This window comes from Staurois parvus, unplaced genomic scaffold, assembly GCF_062004578.1.
Source record: "Staurois parvus isolate SC_StPar_1 unplaced genomic scaffold, SC_StPar_1.0 ptg000154l, whole genome shotgun sequence".
NCBI lineage: Eukaryota > Metazoa > Chordata > Amphibia > Anura > Ranidae > Staurois > Staurois parvus.
The window spans coordinates 8245207-8262750 of record NW_028317950.1 but is presented as its reverse complement, the minus strand read 5'-3'; the positions used below and the strand labels follow the sequence as shown (position 1 = coordinate 8262750).

Genomic DNA, 17544 nt, shown 5'->3' with positions numbered 1-17544 from the left:
CTATTCTAACTTCCATCATCCAATTATGTTCAAGCAAAAATGCTGTGTTTTTTTAATGTTCCTTGGACATAATTGAGTATTCTTCACACAATGAAATTTCATCGTATTCACTAAGATCTGGGGGAAAATTCCCTTGCAAAGGGCAACTTCGCTTGCAAAATAAATAGACTATTTGCCTTCCCTAAATCAACCCCATAGTCTCTAGTGTTAAAGGGAAAGTGTAAAGATTTTTGGTGAATTTTAATTCTTTCCAAGGTTTTAAGTTTATGTTTTAAACAATTTCTTGTGAAGGCTGTGTTTGCCTGCATGGGGATGCGCAGATGTTTTGTGCATCCGTGTGCAGTCAGTCCCATTCATGTCTATTTGGACGCAGCGGCTGCACAGACACAGCCTCTTCTCCCAATATGAAATCCTGTATTCAGACACACACACCCACAGGCACCTGCGCCCCCACAGATGTCAAATAAGGATCAGCAGTAGCGATTGGGACTTCCTACATGAGAATGCATGGAACATCTATACATCCCATGCGGAGACACACAGCCCTCTGTATCAAAGTACGCTTAAAGTGCTACGAAACCTACAACAGTAAAATCAGTCTGTAGATGCAGTAAAGCATATTTGTTATACTCACTGTGGAACCTAAGGGGTTAATCCTCTGCATTGTATAAAAAGGATGTTTGATCCTGTTTTCTCTGAGCCTCCCCCTTCTTCTACTGTCCCCAATCCATCTGCTGATAGGACAGAGCTTTTGGGCAAGCTCCACATGCTCAGTTTGATGTGTATTTCTAGAAAATGTATTCTTTTTCTTGGGAGAGTGCATGTGATCAGCACAGGGACAATCACCACTGTCCAAAAGGGCCAGGGGTCCTGCAGCCTCATAGGACAGTAGGAGGAGAATGAAAACGCCTCCTATAAACTTTAACCAGTGCTCTGCGGGACACTGATAGAAGTCACAAGACTGCTCTAACTGCTGATGAGAAAAGGTATTTAGCAGTTTATATTTACTAAAATAATTGCATTTCCATGTTCTGTGTACTGTGGGAGACCAGACATAGTGAATGCAGGGTCCTGGGTTTAGTAACACTTTAAGTTTGCCGTTGCAAATGAGGCCTTTCTAAAACTACACGACTGATCATTTTTTTGAAATTAACTTTCTTTCTTCAGGTGAAAAAGGAGATGCCGGAAAGAATGGAGCACCAGGACCTCCTGGGCCACAAGGTAAGAAAAAACATTTCTTCTTTCAGAATTCAGACATAGACTATAGAGTCAACTATTAAACAGAATAGTCCCCAATGTTAGGCTTTGTTTTCTCCACTGTTTTTGCGTGCTTGTCACATAATAGCATGGGACAGCACATTCACTTGAATGCAACTCCTACACCTTTTTTTGGCAGTGATATTCACGCTGGAATCAGATGGTGTCTTCTCCAATGCATGCGCACTGTGCTCTGAAGGGGTGACATGCCATCCCTTCAGGGCTCAGCGCCATGGCCAAGACTACCATGTGTATGCGTGGGAGTGACATCATCGCAGCTCAGCCATTCAAACAGCCAGAGCCTGCGAACCTGGAAGGAAGACTGAGTGAAGCTTTTAATAGAGCGCTTTGCTCTTGAGGATGAATGGGGCAGCAAGGAATGAAGTCAATGTTAGTAGATGCAGTTGGAGGTTGGGGGGCAATTAATTGAACCTACTTTTTTTCCATGCAAGGAAAAAGCACAGGTTAATTTTACTGTAGGTTCCAGCTGCTGCGGCTCTGTGAGACATGGCAGCCTATTCATTTGAATGGGCTGCTGTGCTTCCTGAAACACAGGGAAAAGGTCCCTGCAGCATTTCTGGAATCGCAGCCCACACAGGAGCCACAAATGCACTGTGGTTCCCAGCGCAGGAGCGATTTCCAGTGCACGCGGCGTGCCATTAGGATTATTGGCATATGCACACATCTCCTTCGGTTTTTCTGTGTGGGAGTTTGCAGCTGCAGGAATAGGTGCAGTCCCGCTGATGCAATCACCTAGATAGATGTAAACCTAGCCTTAACCCCCCTGGCAGTATTCCCGAGTGTAGCTCGGGGTTAGCTTTCAGTACCAGAAGCGGTAAACCCGAGCTACACTCGGAATTACCCTGCAGCATTTCTCAGGGATTCCCTCTTGCACTTACCTTGTCCTTCGGTCCCGCGATGTCCCTCCTGCAGCGTCCCCGGCCACCTCCTCTGGCCGATGCCGGCATCTGTCTTCCGGGTTCCGTTCCCTGCAAGCGTCGGGACGTACGGGGACGGAACCGGAGGGAAATTCAAAAATTTTAAAAGTGACATTCACTCAATACACTAAAATCACATAGAGTTACATTACTGTATCAAAGCATTTCACATGCATTTTGTCCCGAGTGCTTTGTCCTGTCCCCTGCCTGCATTTTTACTGTTCTTTCTGCCTGGAAACTGAGAAACGTCCATGGCGTCCAAAAAGCATCCCTTTAAATCAAAAGCGATTTTAGACCAGCTAGAATACAGTGATAGTAAATTAGAACCACTTGCAGAATTGAGTGATAATGATTTGTGGGGAAATTCGTCATCAGACACTGAAAAGCTCAGTGATATGCGAACTTGGTGCTATATTTCAAATTTCTGTGTTTTTGGTTTAATTACATTATTGAATTAAATTTATTAATATTATATTATTCATTAGGATTATTTATTATATTATAATTTATGATTTCGTGTTTCAAATTTTATCATACCCGGGATGTTTACTAGACTCTTGTTCAGACAGATTTCAGTGAGTTATCCCTAAGAATTACAGGCTTACAATAAAAAAACAACATATTTCCATGCAAAAAAATTTACCGCTTTGAGCACAGAAATACTGACATAATCAGACCACCAGGGAGGTTAAGAAGCCTGTCTGTGACTCTACCAAGGGATAGGAGAACGGGGAAAGATGGAAAGAAAAAAGTAGATTTTTAAGCTGGCCATACACTAGTAGAATTTTGATGGAAACTTTATCTTTTAAAAATGTTTATTCGATTTTCTAATCAATGAAAGGTTCAAAGTGATGTTTGTTTTCAACTGCAGTAACGAGAACATTCAAAGGAGCAGGATGGAAAATTTGTCTCAAATGAATAAATTTCTAAGTCCTCTTGCACACTTGACGTTTTTACAGCTGCTGTTTTTGGCCTTTGACGTTTTTTTCTACAACCAGTAAACCCCCCAGCATGTTATCCTATGTGTCCATGCACACATACACTGTAATCAATGTTTTCTGGCTGGGACGTTTTTTGGGTGGAAAAACCCCCCAGAACTAGTGGGTTTCTAGCGTAGTTTTTTAGCTGTAAAAAAGCTCTAACACTGCAAAATGCAGCAAAATGCAGTACAATGCTGCAAACCAGCGTTTTTGGACTTTTTTTGACCAAAAAAAGCCACTAATAAATGCAAATGCGGGAAAACACTGGAACCACCGCTAGATGCTGCAAAACGCTAATGCAAACACGTTAAAAAAAGCTGAAAACTCACGTTTTTAATGCGACTTTACACTGCTAACGTTACCAGCATTATCAAAATGTCCAGTGTGCATGAGAACTAATAGCGTGATTTTTGTTTGGGAAGTCCATTTGTTCCAAAATTGGATGTTAAAGCGGAGTTCCCCTCAACCTATCAAAAATAAAAGTCAGCAGCTACAAAAACTGTGGCTGCTGACTTTTAAAAAACAGCCACTTACCTGTCCCTCTGTCCCTTGGTGTGTCACCCGCAGCCCGTTTCACCGACCATCCTGTATTCCAGAAGGCCTGCATCTTCAGTGTGGGCACCCGGCTGTGACAGCTTGCAGCTTCACAGCTGGGTACCCACTGCGCATGCGCGAATAATGCTGTGCTTCATGAATGGTCCTGTCGTCTTCTAGGACCTGTCACGTGTCCCAAAAAACTACAGGGAGGGAGGACACCTTCCTCTTCCGATCGCTTAGGCGATCAGACCGGAAGTAGGAGTGGGTACCTGTCAAATTCAGGTACCTGCCCCCCCCCCCCGCCCCCCAAAGGTGCCAATCCTTAATGGGGAGCGGGGGAGCAGTCCTTAAAGCGGAAATTCCCCTTTTGGGTGGAGCTCTGCTTTAAAAACAAATGAAATTTTGAGGTACTTTTGAACTGCATTCATAAAATCATCAAATACTGGGGTTTTTCAAAGGAACATTTGTTTGCCAACCTACTATTACAGTATATGGGCAGCTTACTCTAGACAATATGTGACATGAGCACACAGGTAGTGAATGGACGGGACCAGTCACCTCCTAGTCCCAGGGACTGTTGCACTCCGTGAAGTTATGCACTGATGTATTCCTCTTTGTTTTTTTACCTTTACCCATATCAGTTGCTTATATGAAAATATTGCTTTGTTTTGCAGGACCAAGAGGAAATACAGGGATACCGGGACGCAGAGGTGTGCATGTTAAAAGATAATTTCTGCATCCCCATCATATTTATGGAATAACTCTCCAGATTAAAAAAAATCAAAAGATAATTTTCCTGTTTTCAGAAATCACCTTAAATTTGCTCCTTTAAGCCCTGGTTCACACTGATGCAGTGAAGAATTCTCAGTGTTTTCAGTGCGAATTCCGCACTGCCGTTCATGCGAACCGCTGCGGGTGTGTATATTAAATTAACAGCACCCTGAAAGAAGTCCGCAAATCGCGGTGCAATGTGCAGAATCGGATTGCATAGGTGTGAATACCCATGCAATACGATTCTAGTGTGGACCCAAAAAAGGGTTCTGCACGTTTTTGGTGTGGGTGCGGTGTGAATACAGCCATACAAAATGTATGGCTCCAATCGCACCGCACACAAATCAAATGTGATTTGCACAGGAATGTGGTGCGGTTCCTGTGCGAATCACATGCGATATACCGCACCACACATATGTGACCCCAGGCTAAAACAGAACTAAACTCATTGATTTAGCTGTTTCCAAAACAAATACAATCAAGGCATATCGCAAATACCTGTCACAATTGCTTGTGCTCTCAACTGAACTATCAAACCATCAAATTAATGGCAGCTTCCTTAGCTATAAAGTATAGAAGGGTTTAGTTCCAATTGAATTATCAGTTCAGAACATGCGGTCACTGGTGAGCCGGTAGACCGAGCCATAGGTGACAGTACATAATGAGGGTACACATCTGGCAAATGTAGGAAGCTGGAGCATCTATGATTGCAACAGTTGGCTCATGAGCCCAGAAAATTGCACTAATAATCCCTAGGATTAATTATATTTAGTAGCATAGTTCCAAGACCTGCCTCCTTTTTCTGCTTGGCCCTCCTTCAAGAGACTGGACAGCTGATAAGATGCAATACATAAGATATAGCAACATTTTCATAGACAATAATTTAGCAATATATCAGCTGAAAGGCATTGTAGCCTAAAGCCACACCCCACACCCCACTTAATTTTTTTGGATCATATAAAGAATGCATACCTTTTTTTTCAATTGAAGCAAGTATTGCCCCAGCTTTAACATTTACTGTGAGCAAGTGGCAGCTGCAGGCTTGACAACATACATGTACGTCACCGCCTGTTTCCGGGTTTTCAGACACACATACACACATCCCCTGCTGACCCGTGCTGTGATTGGACACAGTATGAGTTCATCAGTAGGTTTCAGCTAATGATTTTTGCTGAAATTTGCTGATCGGCTGTGTCCAATCACAGCACAGAGTTCTGTGTTTACAAACACACATAACTCTGTGTACACAGAACAGTAATCTGGCTGTTTCTTCTCCCTGAAATGCAGGGAGAAAAAAACAGCCAGATCTGTGAGTTAAAGCAACACACATTACACTTGTTGGACACACAGTTGACCCCTTGATTGCCCCTTGATGTCAACCTCTTTCCAGCCAGTGTCATTAGTACAGTGTATAGTATTACATCTGATCTCTGTATTAGTCTCACTAATGATGTCAGTGTCATTTAGCCAGTTAGGGTTCCTCCCAGCCAGTGTCTGTTAGTGCTAGGTTGCCTGCCACACTGTAACAGTCCGACTACAGTGGGGAAAATAAGTATTTGATCCCCTGCAGATTTTCTAAGTTTACCCACTTACAAAGAAATGAAGGGCCTATAATTTTTATCATAGGTGTATTTTAAATGCTGGAGACAGAATAACAACCAAAAATCCAGAACAAAAACACATGATACAAATGTTATAAATTGAGAGCAGTTCTGTGAGTAACATAAGTATTTGATCCTCTATCAACCAAAAATAATTCTGGCTCCCACAGACTGGCTATGTGCTCGTGTGGTACACAGATTAGTCCTGTCATTTTAAGACGGTGCTCCTAACGCTAACTCATTATGTGTATAAAAGACACCTGTCCATAGAATCTCTTTCTTCCATTCAAACCTCACCACCATGAGCAAGAAGCAAGAGCTGTCAAAGTCTATCAGGGACAAGATTGTAGACCTGCACAAGGCTGGAATAGGCTACAAGACCATCAGAAAGAAGCTTGGAGAGAAGGAGACAACTGTTGGAGCGATTATTTGCAAATGGAAGAAATACAAAATAACCATCATTGGCCCTCGAGCTGGAGCTCCATGCAAGATTTCACCTCATGGGGTAAGGATGATCATGAGAAAAGTGAGAGGTCAGCTCAGAACTACACGGGAGGAGCTTGTGAATGACCTCAAGGCAGTTGGAACCACAGTCACAAAACCATTGGTAACACAATAAGCCGCCATGGATAGAAATCCTGCAGCACCCACAAGGTCCCCCTCCTCACGAAGGTATATGTACAGGCCCACCTGAAGTTTGCCAATGAACACTTAAATGATTAAGAGAAGGATGGGGAGAAAGTGCTGTGGTGAGATGAGACCAAAATTGAGCTCTCTGGCAATAACTCGACTCGTCGTGCTTGGAGGAAGAAAAATGCTGATTATGACCATAAGAACACCATCTCTACAGTCAAGCACGGAGGTGGAAACATTATGCTTTTGGGCTGTTTCTCTGCTAAAGGTAATTGAGGGGCCAATGAATGGGCCCATATATTGTAAAATCTTGGATGCAAACCTTCTTCCCTCAGCCAAAACACTGAAGATGGGTCTTGGATGGGTCTTCCAGCATGACACTGACCCAAAACATACCACCAAGGCAAGAAAGGAGTGGCTCAAGAAGAAGCACATTAAGGTCATGGAGTGGCCTAGCCAGTCTCCAGACCTTAATCGTTTATAAAAATTTATGGAGGGAGCTGAGACGTCGAGTTGCCAAGTGACAGCCTTAAGAAACCTTAAAGATTTAGAGACGATCTGTAAGGAAGGGTGGACCAAAATCCCTCCTGAGGTGTGTGCAAACCTGGTGACCAACTACAAAAAACATCTTACCACTGTGCTTGATAACAAGGGTTTCTACACCAAGTACTAAGTCATGTTTTGCTTGGGGATCAAATACTTATTTTGCTCAGTGAACTGAAACTCAATTTATAACATTTGTATCATGTGTTTTTTCTGGATTTTTGATTGATATTCTGTCTCTATCATTTAAAATACACCTATGATAAAAAATTATACACTCTTCATTTCTTTTTAAGTAGGCAAACTTACAAATCTGCAGGGGATGAAATAATTATTTTTCCCATTGTATAGGTCGCTGATCACCATCATCACCAATCGAACACTCGGGCACTGCCCGAGGGCCCAGGGTCAGTAGGGGGCCCCATGAGATGCCCCTGGTACCTTTCATTGGCTTTTCCATAGGCTTTTTTGGGTGTTGGTGAGGACACAGGGGCCCCATGATCCCCTATTGCCCGGGGGGCCCCATGAGTTGTCAGTCCGCCCCTGCACCATCATTATAATGTCTATAGCTGTGTAAACTACAGAATGTATATCAAAGATTGTTGACACTATAACTTTCACATAAACCAATTAATGTACACTTATTGGGATTTTTTTTACAAAGATATTTAGCAGAATACATTTTGGCCTAAATTTATGAAGACGTATTTTTTTTTTTACTGGATATGTTTTATAACAAAAGGTATAAAATATTGGGGGTTTTTTTTTTCAAAAGTTTAGGACATTTTTAGTTTATATCAAATAAATTTAAAAACCCAGTGGTGATCAAATACCACTAAAAGAAAGCTCTTTTTGTGTGAAAAAACTATATAAATTTCATTTGGGTACAGTGCATTTGCCAGTTAAAGCATCACAGTGCTGAATAGCAAAAAATGCCCTGGTCATGAAGAAGGTAAAACCGCCCAGAGGTCAAGTTAACGTTGGTGCACTTCTTCAAGAATATCCCAGATCCTTTAACATTTGATTAATCAGGAAATATTGCCTGCTAGCTGTTGTAGCGGCAACATGTTGTTGAGATCAGTTTTCACTAACTATGCAGTAATCAGCCTCCTCAAAACACCCCTCAAAGCACCCCCAGTAGTTTTGCTGAATGTGCCATAACCCTGTAGACCACTCCTCCCGGTGCTTCTGGAGCAGAAGGGACTCTGAATCTAGGTATAACCTTTTGATGATGTCAACTGGACTTCAGAGCAGATTTCTCTTGACTGAAATGAAGTAAGTAATGAGGGAGGGATAGGGTTGAATAGCAGAATTGCTTTGAAATTAGCTTTTAAGGTTAAGTGTTTTCTCTATGTTCATGTGAAAAGCTTGCTTCCTCTCCAGCATTGGTGGGACTTGCTGTTAAACTGAACAGTGTTCACATTGTAGTGTACTGTTCATGATGGAGCATTCCACTGTGAGCCAAGTTGCTTGATGACCAACCCCGTGGGCATGTTTCTTTGAAAGCTTGGACTTACCAGAAGTGTAATTTAACCCAGAAGAGGATTGGCCACCAGTGACAAAGGCAATTGTGGAATGCACCACTGAAGCATCAAAAGAATGAGTAGCACATTCTTAACACTCTTTATAAACATGGGGGTGAGGTTAAACCTGTAGGTGGCCTTCAAGGACAGATGAACTTCTCCAGATGGAGGAGGTCGCATGGACAAAAGTTCCAAAGCTGTGAAAGAAACAACAAGCCGATGGCCAAGCAACTTAATTTTCTGTTAATCCAGACCTTGGCAGATTGTTTTACTGTTTTTTGCAATGTACTGTAGGTCCCTAGACTGAATTTTTTTTGTTTGTTTACAGGTGACAAAGGCGACCAAGGTGTCACATGCCCAAAAGAATTTAACGGTAAGTATATATTAATACAATTGTGTTTCATGAGGTCAAGATGTGACTAGACAGTGAAAGGAGCAGCAGCACAGCAATGAGGTCATTTCTGTCATTCTGCTCTCTCCTCCTATCAATATGCTCTATGTTAGCACATGAACTTCTCTCACACTCAAGCTCCACAGAACAGGGACTGCAAGAAGCTTATACCAGGTCAAACTAATTTACTGATGTATTACCGATTACAGTGCTGCATTCATTTCTGTCTAAATCAGGAATCTCCAAACCTTCTAAGCAAAGGGCCAGTTCACTGTCCTTCAGGCTTTAGGGAGGGCTGGACTGTGGTCATTGGAACTTGAAAATGCCCCGCCATCAGTGCCCCATCATTGGTTTTAATGGGACAAATAGTGCCCCATTTTTATATACCAATGAGAAGAATTGTGCCCCATAGATGGTGTCAGTAGAGGGAATGGTGCTCAGTCATTGGTGTCAGTTGGTGGAATAGTGCCCCAAGGGCTAGATAAATAAAAGCAAAGAGCCACATCCAGCCCCAGGGCCACAGTTTGGAGACCACTGGTCTAGAGTTCAGTTTTATCAACCATACAAATATATAGCTAGATACTATATAATTTCTCCACATGGCAGCAAACAAAATGTGCAGGCACAGCCTATATGAGAATGGCAACTCTACTTTGAATTTAGGAGCAGTGCAGCATTGCCACGCCATCACCAGAAACTACATTAGGGGTGGACTTTACTGGCAGACTGAACAGGTAATTGCAGGACTTTGTGTTTTATAGGTGCCAGTAGCTGTAAACAGCTGCAGAATATTGGCTTTCACCTAAGTGGATGGTATATTATATACCCAGATGGACGACGACCTTTGGCTGTTTTGTGCGATATGGATACTGATGGAGGAGGCTGGATTGTAAGACATCAGACATTTTTTTTAACAACAGCAATGATCCATGTAACAACCAGAATGACCACCTTATCCAAAAATCAATTGATGCTGCAGTGACATAACACATCGTAAATTTGAAATATTGGTGGTGAGCTCAAGCAGATCACTGGTTTTCTACAAACTCTGAAGGCAACTACTGCTTTGTAATAGGTCAGGGTTTGTCAACCTATTTTCAGTCTTGGCACCCTTTAAAAGTATGGTAAATTTTGAGGCACCCCCTACCTTTTTTTAGAACAACTTGGGCCTTTATTTGATAGTAAATGATAATAGATATATCCTTAATGTTTTATTATCAAATTCAAATTGTCCCAAAATAGTAGGAAATCATTTTTAAGGCTTGGTTCACACCTATGGGTTTTTTAGTGCTTCTTGTGTTTTGCAGAAACACACTACAGTCCATTTAACATGGTTTTCTATGGGACAAGTTCACATCTATGCATTGTCAGCTGCTGCTGGATTTCATGGAAAGGGTCAGGGACTATTTTTTATTGCAGCAGATTGCAACACGCATAGGTGTGAATCAGGCCTTAAAGTTTAGCTGTATATTTTTATGCCACTACCATGACCCTCCACCAAAGAAAACCTAACAATTTCTCCTACTTCAGGAGTGCCACATTTGTGTACATTATATGTTGTTAGTGAAGCCAAGAAATAACAATGTCCTTTTTTTTATCCTACTACCACGCCAAAAACGCACTACATGCATTTTCTGCAGCTTCTCCATTGAAGTCTATTGAGCCAAACACACCATTTTGTGTTTAAAAAAGTCCAAGACCCTTTTAAAAAATGCAGCAGCTGAAAAATGCATAGTTGCAAACATGTCCCATAAAAAAAATCATGTTAAATGGACTGTAGTTAATTTCTACAAAGAGCGCTAAAAAAACACATTGGTGTGATCCAAGACTAGACACACTAACACACTGGCTTGTTCATACTAGTGGTTGTGGAGTGGTAAAAAAAAACAGTTGTGCCACTCTTTTACCACCCCTTTAACCGCTACCCCCTTTAGCTATGCTGGCAATAGCCTTGTGTGTACACGTGCCGCAGGTGAGATGCTTTGCACCTCTGCAAGAATTATACACCCTGTTGCTTGTGGCGGACATAGTGCCCACCAAGGACGGCCAATTCAAGTGAATAGACTCAGTCTGCAACTGCATGCAATGCATGCGGGTGCAGCACATTAGTAAGGTTTTGAAGGGGTTAAAGCAGGCAGTGAAGGATTGATACATTGGGGTCAATTCACTAAGAGTTAAATAACGATTGAAAAAAATGTGGTAAAATAAAGCATGGGGTAAATTTTTTGCAAATGTGCAATTCACTAAGAATTTTGCATTAAATAACTCTTGCAGTAAAATATCTGTATTTAGGTAATTACCGCATATTTTTATACAGTAATTTATCGCGCGGTAGCTGGTTGTTAAGGAAGACAGCCGCGGTGTCCTTCACAGCGGTCAGTCTGTGTGAATGTTAAAAAAACATGCCGGCAATTACAAATGATGAAAAGAACTGTGTGGGGCTCCCCCCTCACCCATACCAGGCACTTTGGGTCTGGTATAGATTTTAAGGAAAACCCCACACTGAAACTTAAAAAAAAGGCCCTTAGGTCTGGTATGGATTTCAAGGAAAACCCCACACCAAAATTTAAAAAAAAAATGGATCTTAGGTCTGGTATGGATTTCAAAGAAAACCCCACACCATAATTTAAAAAAAAGAATGGATCTTAGGTCTGGTATGAATTTAAAAGTAAACCCCACACTATAATTTAAAAAAAAAATGGATCTTAGGTCTGGTATGGATTTCAAGGAAAACCCCACACCATAATTTAAAAAAAAATGGATCTTAGGTCTGGTATGGATTTCAAGGAAAACCCCACACCAAAATTAAAAAACAAAAAAATGGATCTTAGGTCTGGTAGGATTTCAAGGAAAACCCCACACCAAAATTAAAAAAAAAAATGGATCTTAGCTCTGGTATGGATTTCAAAGAAAACCCCACACTATAATTTAAAAAAAAAATGGATCTTAGGTCTGGTATGGATTTCAAGGAAAACCCCACACCAAAATTAAAACAAAAATGGCCCTAAGGCTGGTCATACACTATACAATTTTCTTACAGTTTTCTGCCCAATTTCCTTTAGATTTACCTTCCACTAGTGCAAGGGCCTTCCTTATTAGATACAATTGAAAGTGTTGTTTAGGTTTGACCTCATTTTATATGGTTTTTGGTAGATCTAAAGCAAAAATCTCAGGAAAATTGTATAATGTATAGCCAGCCTTAGGTCTTGTATGGATTTTAAGGAAAACCCCACACCAAAATTAAAAAAAAATGTCCCTTAGGTCTGGTATGGATTTCAAGGAAAACCCCACACCATAATTAAAAAAAAAAATGGATCTTAGGTATGGTATGGATTTCAAAGAAAACCTCACACCAAAATTTAAAAAAAAAATGGATCTTAGGTCTGGTATGGATTTCAAAGAAAACCCCACACCAAAATTAGAAAAAAAATGGCCCTAAGGCTGGTCATACACTATGCAATTTTCTTACAGTTTTCTACCCAATTTCCTTTATGTTTACCGTCCACTACGTAGTGCAAGGGCCTGCCTTATTAGATACAATTGAAAGTGTTGTTTAGGTTTGACCTCATATTATATGGTTTTTGGTAAATCTAAAGCAAATATCTCAGGAAAATTGTATAATGTATGGCCAGCCTTAGGTCTTGTATGGATTTTAAGGAAAACCCCACACCAAAATTAAAAAAAAATGTCCCTTAGGTCTGGTATGGATTTGGGGGAACCCCAAAAACAAAATAAAAATTAATAAAATGGCATGCGAGTCCCTTCATAATGCTAAGGGATTTTGGGTCTGGTATGGATCTGGGGGGGGGGGCGCACGCCATTTTTTAAAAACATGCGGTTCCCCTTAATATCCACACCAGACCCCTAGGGGTCGCTGCATCTGAAAAAATACCGCATGTGATACCGCCAGCAAAACTCTGGTGATAAATATTGCATCTTTTTTTTACTTTTTGTTCTGTGAATTGGATTTAACAGCTTACCACTTGTTTTGTTTTTCTTTTGTGGTATTTACCGACATATTTTGAATTTTCCATTAAAAAAAAACTATATTTTTGACTGTTTGCTATTAAACATGTCCAGTAAAAAAAATTTAAAAATCTAATTTCATCATAAATTTAGCCCAAAATGTATTCTGTGACATGTCTTTGCTAAAAAATAATCCCAATACGTGTAAATTAATTGGTTTACGTGAAAGTTATAGTGTTTACAAATGGCGGTATAGATACTGGAATTTTTTTTTTTTTTTACTAGTAATAGCGGCTATCAGCGATTTATGGACTTTGGGACTGGGGCAGGCATTCTGACACTGGGGGGGAACTGACTTGGTGTCACTGACATCCACAGTGAAACCGATACAGTGATCAGTGCTAATAAAAAAGACACTGTACTAATGGCACTGGGCAGTTAGGGGTTAACATGAGGGGCGATCAAAGTGTTAACTGTGTGCTGTGTGTGGTTTACTAAGGGCTTGTTCACACTTGACTAATTTCTAACCTTTGACAGGCATTAAATAAGCGTTTGGGAAGCATTTTTAAAATTTTTCTCAAACGCTCCCCAAACGCCCTATGTGCGTTTTTGAGGTGTTTAAACAACACCACAAATGCCTATAATGAAGTTTAAGCTCCGCAACCACATTGCAACCGCCCCACAAATGCCTGCCAGGCGTTTGAGGAGCGTTAGCCATAGACTTGAATGGGAGGCTTCAATGCCTCCTGACTCTACATGAGGCGTCAATTTTGCCACGACACTAACGCTTCAGTGTGAACAGCACTGTGTGCTGCCATGTGTAGAATTTGTATAGGCGTTTGAGGAGCGTTAAAAATGCTTCTGAAAAGCTTGTCTAATGCCTGCTAACAAAGCTAGTGTGAACTTAGCCTAAGTGTGCTGTGTTTCACTGTATGCAGAGCCAAAAAAGCAGTGTGCAGGAGCTGACAGGGGAGAGATCTGTGTTGTTTATACACAGGTCTCTCCCCCGTCGGAGATACTCGGCAATCACCAGGTGCCGGCGACTAATAACTGGCCAGGACCCAGTGATTGACAGCCGAGGCCATGATTTTGCGCACCCGTGACGCCCTGTAGCAGTATTTCTGCTATAGGGTGGCACGGTAGCGGTTAAGTGATAGATATATTAAAAAATACACATAAATATTGAATGCATTCCGTAAATCACACATATTTTTTTAGTGAATTGACTACTTTTGAGATGAATACCACATGGGTTTTTATAACTCAAAAGTGAATGCCTTATTTATCTCTTAGTGAATTGACCCCACTGGCTCTAACACTTGCACTGACACTAAATATAAGAGCTTTTTTTCCCCCACCAAAAACACAGTGGGCTCCATTCATTAACCCTTTCCCTGCCAGGTCCAGACACCGTACGGACCTACAGAACTGCTTCTAGCTGGCCAGGTCCGCTGTACGGAACTCCATTCTTTCTCTGCTATAAGCTCATGGTCACTTAAACCACCATGAGCCTATAGCTGACTTGTTCAGCAGATGCTGCTAAACAAACTTAGAGCTCAGATATGTGGCTGACAAGCCCCAGATCAGAGCTGATTACCTGGACTGTGACACCCCCTCCCCACCACCACTTCTCTGCTGCTATCTTCTATCACCTCTCTTGCCCCTCCAGCCACCTGTGCTGTCACCTAAAATGCCCCCCCACACCCCCCCCGACTCTCCCTTATCCCCCCTCACAAACCCTGAGTCTCAAAGGGATCAATCAGCCAAACTAGATTGCCCCCCCCCCTGCTCTGATGCCCCTTCAGTGCCCCCCACGTCCCTGATGGCTGGGCACCCTGAATCTGATAGCTGGCTTTCCCTCTTCCCCCTCCCGCTGGCTGCAGTCACTAACAGATCATTGTCAGCATGGAGAGTGGGGCAGCTGGTAAACATGTGTTTCCAAGCAAAAAATAAGTTACACATTATAGCAGTCACGGTACAGGACTATAAGTCTCCATGTACACGGGACACTTCTGAACGATGGAAACTGACTGCTGGAAAACGTAGGTTAACGTCTGTTTAGCCACATTTGCATACCGCGTTTAGAAGCAGTTTGAAGCTTTTTTTTAACCACTTCCCGACCGGCCGTTGTATATAAACGGCCGGACGTTGGCAGTGCAGGGTCGGGTGGCCGTTTATAAACGGCCTCCCCGCACCCTGCTTGTGTGCGCTCCCTGGGAACGCGCAGCACCACGATAGTGTAGTGTTGCATGACCGTGGAATTGTCATTCAAAGTGTGATGGCACTGAAAGCTGAAAATTGGCCTGGACAGGAAGGGGGTAAAAGTGTCTGGACTTGAAGTGGTTAAGAGGACTGAGTGACCCATATTGATATAAACATTGGGGGATCTTCCTGACACTCATTAGAACAGAAGAAGTGGTTTGGAAAAGCTGTGAAACACCTTCAACATTACAGAAAAAGTCCAACTGAATCTGAATAGCAATCCGGTGCCCGCTGTGTCCTCTGGACACAGTGAAACACCGATCGTCGGACGGGACCTCTGTACGAGGTCCCGATCATGTGACCACTGATTGGCCAATCAGTGATCACATGCAAAGTAGTAAGCAAGATGTCACTTGTGACATCATTGCTTACTACGTGTGAAATCTGTGAATGATCACAGAGGTCACATGGTACAAGGCTATTCACAACAGCCTTGTACCATGTGACAAGCTGTGACCAATCATAGCTCACTCAGTACTTCTCAATGACTGCAAGAATGCAGACAGAGAGAAAGAGAAATGATTGCTTTTACATCCTATATGGGTGTAAAAGCAATCAGTGTAAAGAGAAAAAAAAAAAAATCTTCATCACCCCCCACAAGTAGTACAGTGTCCCCATGGTGACACTGTACTGCAAGGGTGACAGTATGTAAAATAAATAAATAATAATAATATAAAAAAAAAAATAAAAATGTAAAAAAAATGTTTAAAAATTATAATTTTTGGTTATAAACTAATTTGGATTTTTTTTTTACTAAAAAGATAACGGAATAAACTTTGGCCAAGATTTATGATGAAATATTATTTATTTGCAAAATTCTATAAACAAAACACTTTTTTTCAAAATTTTTGGACATTTTCATTTACATAGCAAAAAAAATTTAAATCCCAGCGGTGAATAAATACCACCAAAATAAAGCTTTATCTGTCTCAAAAAAATGGTAAAAAATTCATTTGGGTACAGTGTTGCATGACCGCGCAATTGTCATTCAAAGTGTGATAGCGCTGACAGCTGAAAATTGCCCTGGTCAGGAAGGGGGTAAAAGTGTCCGGTCTGGAAGTGGTTAAAGATAACCTCAGGAGACCTTCTATAATGCCCAGAATGCACTGAAAAACAGTAAAAAAGATTAACTGTTTCAGACATTTTGAGAGAAATAGAGAGAGCAGTATTTGTTGAGATTAGCTGTCTTTTTTTTTTTGTGGTGTTTGGATGTGTTTGCAGCTCATTTCTGTGCAGAAATTATTGCAGCAGTGTCTTAACATATTTTCTTTCATGCGAAACCTCAAAGTATGGTGTACCAGGTCCAATTGAGTTACAGGAAAATGCTTTGCATGCATTTTTCATTATGAAAAAAGGTTCTGGACAGCATCTGGAAATGGGAGAGTAAAAATTTGTTTCCAACTGTAAACGCTTATAAACGTGGTTAGCCGCATTTACACGCATTTGCAAGCATTTGGCGTTCGAAACGCTAATAAAATCTACTCCTGAACGCAAGTCTGGTGCGTTAAAAAAAACTACTGTAAACTCAACTGCCTGTAAATGACATAGTGTACATGGACACATAGGAAAACATTAGGGAGAGTTCAGGGGCTGCTGAAAAAACGCTGAAAAGCTCTTAAACGTGAGTTTATCAGCTGAAGTGTACATGGAGCCTAAAAAAAGAGGTGTGGGGTTTTAGTAAAATGTTAAACACAGTACATAAACATGTAACCTCTAGGATATACAAGATCATTATTGAACAGATGGGATCTGAACCTCCGGCATTCTTAGAGAAATGGGAAATAGAACTGGGTACAAAAATGAACGAGCAACAGAAGAATAAAATGTTCAAGTTAATGCACCAGGTGATATATGAATATGAATACAGTTGAAATGAATTATAAATGTTTAATAATAAATTTCACACCGAGTGTGGCACATAGACAACGAGTAGAAATTTCACCACTATGTTGGAGGGTATGTGGGGTAAGGGGGACAATGGCACATATATGCTGGGATTGCCCATAAATACAGGTGTTATGGCAAAACATAATTCAATATATACAGGAGATTTTGGGGATAACTATTCAGAAAGACCCATGGGTATGCCTATTTTATAGGTCAGAGATGTCAGTGAAACAATATAAAAATAGTATATTATAT

At 41.3% G+C, this 17544-nt stretch overlaps 1 protein-coding gene across 1 annotated transcript in view; it reads left to right on the top strand.

Annotated features, from left to right (window-relative positions):
- The window catches only part of LOC149463476 (ficolin-2-like), a 39012-nt gene that overhangs the window by 11622 nt on the left and 9846 nt on the right, over positions 1 to 17544 (top strand). Inside the window, exons 4-7 of the mRNA XM_089675018.1 lie at positions 1168 to 1221; positions 4387 to 4422; positions 9112 to 9156; positions 9936 to 10063. Coding sequence (XP_089531144.1) covers positions 1168 to 1221; positions 4387 to 4422; positions 9112 to 9156; positions 9936 to 10063 — 263 coding nt within the window. The remainder of the gene's footprint in view (positions 1 to 1167; positions 1222 to 4386; positions 4423 to 9111; positions 9157 to 9935; positions 10064 to 17544) is intronic.